General features: G+C 48.6%; 1 protein-coding gene and 1 pseudogene across 1 annotated transcript; one reads left to right on the top strand and one right to left on the bottom strand.

Annotated features, from left to right (window-relative positions):
* Nucleotides 1-1323: 1323 nt before the first annotated feature.
* Nucleotides 1324-3767, bottom strand: LOC123052777 (pentatricopeptide repeat-containing protein At5g03800-like; annotated as a pseudogene).
* An 84-nt stretch (nucleotides 3768-3851) lies between these two features.
* On the top strand, nucleotides 3852-7293 carry LOC123052778 (protein FAR1-RELATED SEQUENCE 5). The gene is made up of 3 exons (XM_044476116.1): nucleotides 3852-4269; nucleotides 4564-6806; nucleotides 6885-7293. Exon 2 carries the CDS (start codon nucleotides 5059-5061, stop codon nucleotides 6439-6441), a length of 1383 nt encoding a protein of 460 aa, XP_044332051.1. The 5' UTR covers nucleotides 3852-4269; nucleotides 4564-5058; the 3' UTR covers nucleotides 6442-6806; nucleotides 6885-7293.
* The last annotated feature ends 2585 nt before the right edge of the window (nucleotides 7294-9878 follow it).

The raw sequence follows: 9878 nt of genomic DNA, 5'->3' as shown, positions 1-9878 counted from the left end.
CCACCCCTACTTGATTTCCCTTTTGAACCAAGAGATAGGTTCGTTAGCCAGTATCTGGTACCCCCCCCCCCCCCCCCCCCCCAAATCTTTGCACATTCAACTCGGTCATCTATCCATCTTCATGTAGTAGGTATTTCCCTAATAGTAAAAATTTAGGTAGTGTTTGGGTGTTCGACAAGCCGACGGAGCAAGCTACATGGGGAGCTTTGGACTAGAAGAATATTCACATGCAGGATGCATCAACGTGGGGAGCAATCCAAACTCGATGAAAAAAAGATGCAGTGACGTGGGTAGCTAGGCCATTAAAACAATGTTGGTTATAAAAGAAGTTATTCCTCCGGTCGGTGGGATGTGACGAGGTAGGCGGCGGGCAACGGGATCTGCCCACAGGATGGCAGCGAGCAAGGTTGCGGAGGACCTCCCACGACGGCGCCAGGTCAGAGAAGACAACGCGCATTGGCTTCCTCCTTCGCCAAGGGGGGCCGTGTCAACGTTGCAAAGAGGGACACCACCGTCTTGTTTAGATCTGGAGAGGGTGAGAGAGTTAGAAGAGAGCAACCGTAGCAAACAAGTCCCGAAGCCCCATCCTACATACATAGTGGAGTAATTTTCTTTTTCTCACTGTTGCAATCGTTTTAAATTCAATACGTGCAGAGCAATCTTTTCATTTAACGTGGCAGTAAAAAAAACTCGATCAATGACGTGCCACCATGTTCAGGTTGCACTTTGTATGGCCCAGATGTGATCCCAGCCCTCCATTAAGTGTTCAACTAGACGGGTCAAATTATCCCGTTAACCTGTGAGGGTGTGATGTAGAGCAGGGAACAAAATAAGAGTTGCTGGAAGTTTAGTGCTATTTGTAAGTACACAGTTAGGTCAGGGCAATAGAACATGCCTACCTCATTGTCTTGATCTTGCTATATTTGGTGAAGGTTGCAACTCACAAGTAACTGCAAACAGGTCAAGAACATAAAGATTTCTGCCACAAATCATATTCATATAAATGTGAGGTATCGTGTGCTAACTGCAAACAGTAAACTTTATGACCAATGAGGAGTAAGTGATCTGTAATGTTCAAATTTCACAAATTGTTTATGGTACTAGACATTATTCAACTGAGATTTTCTCAAAAAAATATTCAACTGAGTATTTGGAGCAAAACAAAATATTTGTCTGAATATGATATCAACTGACAGCTGTTGGCATGAATGCTTCTGAAGAAACTCATAGCAATGCACACGACCTCAATACAAGGATATCTTCTATAGTTTCTACAGTGCTACCAAGACACTGCAAAGAAGTCAAAATTGGTATGGTACCAGACTATTCTCTACAAGAACAAATCCCTGCCCTAAAAATATGAAACCCATTCGAGTCTCTGACTGAAATCTCTTTTCCGGTAGCAGCAGAGGCATGCTCCAGAAATGAGTGGCAGTCACCACACATGCAGATGTTCTTCACGACACGGATAATTTTCCCAGAGCCTGCCATTAGGAGGCCATATGTAGCTGCCAGCTTTGCACTGTGGTACATTAGGAAATGCCTCTTTTGGTACTCCTCGACATCATGTCGGACAAAGGTGGTGTCTGGTTCATACCCGTCCTTCATGCACTCAAGAGTTAGCACGTCCAGACCAGCATAGATGTCCTTGGACTGAGGATGTGATCTATCTCGAGCGAAAAATGAGTGAATAGCATTGTCATCAAATGTCCAGCTCCTTGCTGGAATCTTATGGATACCCTTTTCCCGCATCTCCAGCCTTGTGTTCTCTGAGCAATGCCACTTCGCTGATTCAGAGTACAGATTAGATGTGAGAACATATGTGGATGGGTCTTGTGGTTCCAGGGCAAGTAGATGATTCATAGCTCGCCTTCGCAGTGTCATATTGGACTGCTTGCTACAGCTTTCCAGCAAAGATCGCCAAACTAATGCACCAGGCTTGAATGGCATGCTAGCTATAAACTGTTCAGCCTCATCAAAATGACCCCAGCAGCCAAGGACGTACACAACTGCTGCAAAGTGCTCCATAGCAGGTTCAGTATTGTACTTGCTTGACATGCAACGAAACAGTTCCATACATGCATCTGCAGAATCTGAGTCTGTATAACTGCAAGCTGATATGATCAGAAGAAAGGTCACGGAGTCAGGCTTGATGACTAATCTCTCCATTTGAGACCATATATCCCATATTTCATCTCCCTGGCGATGGAGAAGATGAGCAGTGATCAGCGCATTCCAAGACACAAGGTCTCGATGAGGCATTCGCTGAAAGAAAGTGACTGCATTTTCCAATTGTCCACACTTGCCATACATACTGACAATTGCATTACCAACTCCACAAGCATGCAAAAGCCCAGATTTTGCAGCAAGCAAATGCATTTGCTTTCCAAGTTCCGTAAAACCCAAAGCACCACAAACTCCAAGAACAGTAGTCAACAAAAACTCATCAATGAACTGAATATCACCGCTTCTAAACATTAGAAGGAATGTAGAAGACGCTCTCTCATACTCTCCATCTCTAACGCTAGAAAGCAGTAAAGAACTCCAAGCAATGTGAAAACTCTCCTGGTGACGCCAATGCTCAAACAACAGACGTGCATCTGCAGACCTACCACACTTGATGCACATGTCTATCAATGTGGCGTCAATCCAAGGACTTGAACCACAGCCACACTTAATCACAAATGTGTGAACCTGCTCACTCATCTTCCTATCCGCAGCAATAGCACAAGCATTCAGGACACTAGTCATAGTAACGCGTGACATCTCCAACCCATTCTCCAGCATCTGCCTAAACAACCCGAGCCCCTGCAACCCGGCCTTCCAAGCAAAAGTGACTCGCACACCTTCCTTGTTTTGACAAAACCCGGTGAGAACTGCATTATATGTAACAAAATTCCTCTCAGGCATCTGATCAAACACACCCAGAGCATTGTCAACTAAATCAAATTCCATGTATCCATTGAGTAACCCAGTCCACGAACTTACGTCCTTTACTGGCATCCTCTGAAACACACCAACCACATCCTCGACAGAATCACCATGCTCAGCATAAAATCCAATGAGCGCATTGCCCACACTCAAATCCACCTCCAGCCCGGACTTGAGAGACAGAGCGTGCACCGCTGCCCCCTGGGGCAGGCTGAACCCTTCAGTAGCCGCCGTCAAAAGCGCTGACAGAGAAAACCGGTCGACCGCAACATCGCCCGTCCGCATGTCCCCAAACAGCTCAGACGCCTCCTCGTACGTCCCCAGAACGACCAGGCCGGACAGTACCGTGTTCCACGAGGACACGTCGCGCTCCTCCATCCCGTAGAACATCCTCAGAGCGTCCTCTAAATGACCGCACTTGACGTACATGCCAAGGAGCGCGTTGGCGACGAGGAGAGAGCCGCCGCAGTACCGTCCCTTGGCGGCGAGCGCGTGGACCTGGGTCCCGAGCCGCGGGTTGCCCCTGCGGATGCAGGCAGTGAGGAGGCCCACGAAAGTGTACTCTGTGGGGGCGAGTCCCGCGAGGCGCATGCTGTGGAAGAGCGCCGCGGCAGCAGATACGGGGGAACCAGCCGGGCGTGGCCCGAAATGAGCGCGCTGTAGGAGGCAGCGTCACGGGCGGTCATCCGGTCGAACACCTCAACCGCGTCGGTGAGGCGGCCCGCGCGGATGTAGTCGCACATGACGGCGTTCGCGAGGCGCGCGTCCGACAGGGCTGCGGCACCAGACTTGGCCGCGACCGCGTGCGACGAGGCGAAGGCGGGGTACGGTGACATGGGGGGCAGTGTTGGTGGTGATAGCTTTTATCAAGTGAAGTCACGCTGCAACTTTAGCCTTTCAATCTCCATCCAAAACATATCCAACGGTGTACGTTTGACATAGGCAAAAACTTCAGCAGTTATCAGTTTGGGCGAGGGCGGGCAGGAAATTGGAGGTTCGCGGGCTATAGCGTCACGTCCGGAACACTCCCGCGCCGCCGGAGGAGATGAGGGGCAGGTCGCGCCGCCGCCGGAGGAGGAGAGGAGGGGCAGGTCGCGCCACCGTCGCTCGGGGAGAGGAGGGGCAGCCGCCGCCGGAAAAGAGGAGGGGCGGGCGCGCCGTCGCTGGGGAGAGGAGGGGCGGGTGCGCCGTCGCTGGGGAGAGGAGGGGCGGCCGCCGCCGGAGGAGAGGAGGGGCGGGCCGCGCCGTCGCTGCGGGAGAGGAGGGGCGGGCCGTGCCGTCGCTGCTGGAGAGGAGGGCCGGCCGCGGCGGAGGACAAGGTCCATCGCTGCAGAAGAGGTAATTTACAGGTCCATCGCTGCAGAAATCCATGCAAAAATCGCTGCAGAAATTGCAGATGTGATTCGTCTTTGCCCCAGTACATATTTGTTCCATATACTGCTAATTTCCATCGGCTGTGTGTTAGCATGTGCAATTGGCTGTGTGTCATTGAGACCGAAACAGCAGGTCTAATGCTTGGAATTAAGCTCTAATGCATTTTGTTTTTTGGTTCAGATTAATTTTACTTATTTGAGTAATTTTTAACTGAACTTTTTAGCATACAAATATTGTCACTAACTGAACTTTTTCCAGCCGTGAGTAACTGAAGTCAGCATGAGTGCTCTGCTCTGAAAATTGAGAACTCTGTTGTGCCTCACAATTTTCAGTGTTGTGGGATGGCAGAAATTGGTAAGGGAATACCTCAAGTTGGTATGAGGTTCAGAAGTGTAGATGAGGCTTGGGCATTTTGGAATGCATATGGGGGTCACACCGGCTTTGATGTGAGAAGGAGATACGCAAACAAAAGCAGACTTGATGGTCAGGTTGGTTCATGCAGATTTGTTTGTTCCAACGAAGGTCATCGAAGAAAAGGGCTAACTGAGACAGCGCCAAAGCGTTTTAGAGCTGAAACAAGAACCAATTGCCAAACTCGTATGTGTTTCCAATTGGATCGAGAGGCCGGAAATTATGAAGTAACTGAGGTTGTGCTTGAACACAACCACTTGCTTCAATTGCCACAAACCCGCCACTTGATGATATCCCAAAGAAAGATTTCAGAACGACAAGCTTTTGAAATTGAAACCACTGATGATTCCGGCATTATGCCACAAGCTGCACATGAGTTTGCTTCTCGTCAAGTTGGTGGACCGATTAACCTTGGATATACTTGCCGTGACCAAAAAATCATTTGCGAACCAAGCGACAGAGGGAGTTGGCTTTGGACAAGCTGGAAGTATGTTGAAATATTTTCATGAAAAAATTGCTGACAATCCATCATTCCAATATGCACTACAGTTGGATTGTGAGGAGGATATAACCAACATATTCTGGGCTGATGCTAAAATGATCCTTGACTATGCACATTTTGGTGATGTTGTCACTTTTGACACTACTTTTGGCACAAATAAAGAGTATAGGCCATTTGGTGTTTTTCTTGGGATCAATCAGTTCAGAGAAACCACTATTTTTGGTGCTGCCTTGCTGTTTGATGAAACGAAGGACTCATTTATATGGCTATTTGAGACTTTTCTAGCTGCACATAATGGACGACAACCTAGAACTATTTATACGGATCAAGATGTAGCAATGGGAAAAGCTATAGAGAAAGTATTCACGGAATCATATCACGGGCTGTGCAGCTTTCACATTATGATGAATGCTGTCAAACATTTATCTCCAGTCAAGGATGATGAGAAAGATGAAGGGGAGGTGGAAGAGGAAGATGAAGGGGAGGAGGAATCTCATATTCTCTCCGATTTTAGTGCTTGTATGTATGGCTATGAGGACAAGGCAGCATTTCAAGAAGCATTTGACAACATGAGACATAAAGTGCATAAGCAAACTTGGTTAGATAGCATCTACAAGGTGAAAGAAAAATGGGCTGAATGTTATATGGGAGATGTCTTCAGTTTGGGAGTGAGAAGTACACAACTAAGTGAGAGTTTCAACAATGCATTGAAGAACCATTTGAAATCTGATTTCCATATTGTCCGATTCTTGAAGCATTTTGAGAGAACGGTTGAAGTAAAAAGGAGAAAGGAATTGGAATCTGAATATGAGGCAAGAAAAAAATTGCCAAGAATCAAGATGTGCACACCCATGTTGGTGCAAGCAAGCAAAGTGTACACTCCAACTATTTTTGAACCTTTCCAAAGTGAATATGAAAGATCCATGGCTGCTTGCACTAGAGTGTTGGAGGAAAATAACCAGTTTGCTGTTGCTATTGGGAGGTTGCATGGTGATTTGACTTATGAGGAGGAGGAGGAGCGCATAGTGATTGGTGATCCGTTGAACCAAACCGCTTCATGTAGTTGTCAAATGTTCAATAGGGCTGGAATATTGTGTGGGCATAGTTTGAAAGTTCCTGATTTGATGAATGTAAAGACATTACCAACACATTATCTCCTAAAGAGATGGACTAGAGAAGCACGCATGGAAGTATACATGACAGGCAAGGAAGGAAAGTGGTAGAAAATCCAAAATTGGAAGCTCAACTTTGGTACAAAGATATGTCTCATAAATTTCATGATATGACATATAAAATAGCCAACTCTCTTGAATGTCGTTTGATGCCAGAAGATGCACTTGCTTGTCTTTGGCCACAACTAGAGGATAAACTCAATGCATCAGCCACCGGTGCTACTGATGCATGTTCCAATGACCAAGAAAATGTTGATCCAAATGTGCAGCAAGCCAATGACTTGCTTAGTTCTGCACGACTGAAGAAAAAGGAGGTTTCATCTAAAAATTTGAGGAGAAAGCCAACTTGGTTTGATAAGTTACGCAAAGGACGAAAGCCAACTAAATCAGCGACAACGACAAAAAAAGGAGCAAAGGTAAGGTGTAGTATGTATGTAATATGAGTTGTTATTCATTCCTGTACTAACAAAATAAGTTTTCATTTTTATTGGCAGCAACAACAACAACAAAAGAAAAAAAATAGTGCGCAGCCTCAAGTGCAAGTGGAGAACAATGGCAATAGTCTGCAACCTGAAGTGCAAGTGCAGGTGAAAGAAAATAGTGAGAAGCGTCAAGAATATGATGCAATTGACAGCTTTACCGAGCTCTTGACAACTTCACGAGTTGACGATCATATCTTTATGATGATATGATCTAGTATCTTCAAAGTTGTTAGGTAGTATTTTGGACAATGCTAACAACAGTATTTTGGGGGGTTGCGATAGTCTCTTTTGGCCTAAATGTATAAGTGAAATGGCCTGCTTTTGTGTAGATGATTACTCAACATTGACACTTATTGCTGTAGCATTCGGACATTATGCGCTGCAGCCTTTTAATATCAAGTTCTACTGGATTTAGTGTCAACTGCAATTAATTTATTCCACTTTGATTGCATAATGCACTACTGTACAACCAGACCAAATTTTGTTTTATAGTCTGCTCATGAGTATCTGCAGTTCTTTTTTTTTGGGTTTCAATCTGTTCAAATAAAACCGAGTTCAAGTGCCACTGCATCGTTGTTTGCAGCTAGTCTGTATTGATGTTTGCTGCTATGCTGAAAACTGCCAAGTGTTGAGAGCTTTTCCCCTTGTGTGATCTGGACCGTAGGATGTGGATTGGATGGAGATTAGAAGGGTAAAGTTGCAGCATGACTTCACTTGATAAAGGCATTCGATCTCAGTCCGGGGAGGGCGGGGGGGGGGGGCGGCATTCATTTTCACGAAGGTCCACGGAAGGTGCTGGCGGTGACGCCAACTCCACCGACCCCAAACTGACGTCCGTTTTATCTAGATTTTCTCTGTTTAGGATGGCAACGGGTAGCAAAATTGACATGCGTGTCCGGCTTCTGTTAGAGGCGCCAACGCAGTCGACTACCCCATAATGTCCATCCATGCGTTTGCCCCCGCAATCGCACTGCAGCAGCATTAGCTCGCGCCCTCAGCCGCGCACGCAGCCACGCACGCTGTCTAGCCCGTCGCGCCGTGCCACAGCTCGCTAGCTAGCACACCCGTCGCCCCGTGCCATAGCTAGCTAGCTAGCTCTCCCACAAAGCCGCTTGCCATAGCTAGCTAGCTAGCCATCCCGCACGGCCGCCCGCGCACGCGCCGCATGCCGCGCAGCCGCTCGCGTGCTCTCCCGCGCCGCAGCTCGCGCGCACGCCCCGTTGTCCGCGCGCTTGCCTTTGCGCCCGCGCGCGCCCGCCTGGCCGCGCTTGCGCCATCCGCCCTAGCCGCCCCCGCGTGCCCGCCTCGCCTGCCGTGTCGCTTGTCCATAGCCCGCGCGCACTCGCCACTTAACTGCTCCGCGCAGCGTCCAGCTCCGGCCGCCACCCATGCCTAGCCGCCGCCCGCGGCCCCGCCTGCCGCCGCGCGCACCAGCCACGCGCCAGCAGCTGCCGTCGGCGCTCGGGCCGCGCGCCCGTGGCGCCGACCCGCCCCGCTCAGCCACACGCCGGCCTGCCATGCCCTGCCCGCGCCTCGCCCCGGCCCGCTCGCGCCCGCCACGCCCCGCCCCGCCCCGCCCGCGCCTCGCCCCGCCCCGCCTGCGCCTCGCCGCCGGACGCGCCTCGCCCTGTCCAGCCCCGCTCCCGCCTGCCGCCGCGCGCGCTCACCACACTCGCTCGCAGCCGTCGGCCCGCCCCGCCTCGACGTCCACCACCCACCAGCGCCCGCGCGCTGGCCGGGTGCGGCCTGCAACAGCTGCTCCTGCCTTGCCGGAGCTCGTCGTGGAGGCAAGCGGCAGCATGAAGCAGGCATCCATGGCCGTGGAAAAAGAGAAAAAGGAGGAGAGAGGGAACGGGTGGGCAGATGGGCCCTTTTTATTTGTATGACAAGCGGGCCACACTGCACAAGCGGATCGAGGCGGGCGAGGAGTGGCCAGAGAGTGTCCGTCTGTGTCCACTTCGGCCTCAAAATGAGACCAACTTTGGTCCAGAGATAGGGTGAAACGGACACGAAACGAACGAAAAAGTAAAATGGGGTCTGCCGCTGGGTCGTCTGGTATGTCCGTTTACCCCAAACGGACGCACCCAGACAAAATGGGGTCGTGCGATGGAGTTGGCCTGAGGGGAAAGGCCTATCTAGCTTTGAAGCTTTGGCTTCTCGAGCCCGAAGGCCGATCCGGAGCGAGTCAGCGGAACGATGGAAATCGACCCAGCTCCCGTCTGCACGGAGAGTTGGGGCTAGAACCAGGAAAACTAAGATACCCTGCGCGTTGCGGCGGAAATCCTCGAAAACTTAGATGAAAATTCTGAATTGAGAAGCAAAAGAAAGTTATCTACGAAAAAAGTAAAATAAAGGGAAGCTTAACATGCATAGTGTAATAATTGCAATATGAAGTGTCTTTTGTTTTTATTGATTCTCAATGTATTATGTTATGTCCAGGAATCACCGGGTGATCAAACAGAGGTACCAATCCGCATAGATATCATTTTAATCATGATAAACTGTGTTATTATTTGTGATGGTTACACTGAGCAAACAAAAACAATAGAATAAGCCAAAGGGTAGATAAAACACATCATAAATAGGAGGTGAGGCGAGGAGACGAAGTGTCAATGACCCTTGTAGTTCCAATTGTGATGACATGATATGGCAAGTTCGCATGGGAAGGAAATATAGTTAGTCCAGATCAACTTATTGTTATAGGATATGATATGGTGGTTGTGTTGTGTTATAAAGATTGAGATGGATGCATGCATCAGTGCAATATTAATCTTCAAAAAAAATTAAACAAATGACCTTTACCATGAAAAATAGTTGTAGGGTTTGTGTGAACATAATCGATAGGTAAGAACAGTCTAACTTTGCAAGAACATAACCGATAGTTGATCATTTTATTCTGGTGTAAAAGAAAACTATAGTCTATGACCCCAAAGAAAAATAACACACACTGGGCACATCACAATGGGTACAACTGAAGATAGTTTATCCAAAGGGTAAGAACAATTG

The sequence above is a fragment of the Triticum aestivum genome, chromosome 2D, assembly GCF_018294505.1.
Source record: "Triticum aestivum cultivar Chinese Spring chromosome 2D, IWGSC CS RefSeq v2.1, whole genome shotgun sequence".
NCBI lineage: Eukaryota > Viridiplantae > Streptophyta > Magnoliopsida > Poales > Poaceae > Triticum > Triticum aestivum.
This window is presented reverse-complemented; position numbering and strand designations above follow the sequence as displayed.

What these genes read in the sequence shown, in the direction of transcription:
- LOC123052778 (XM_044476116.1), top strand. Translation starts at nt 5,059, where the DNA reads ATGATTCCGGCATTATGCCACAAGCTGCACATGAGTTTGCTTCTCGTC.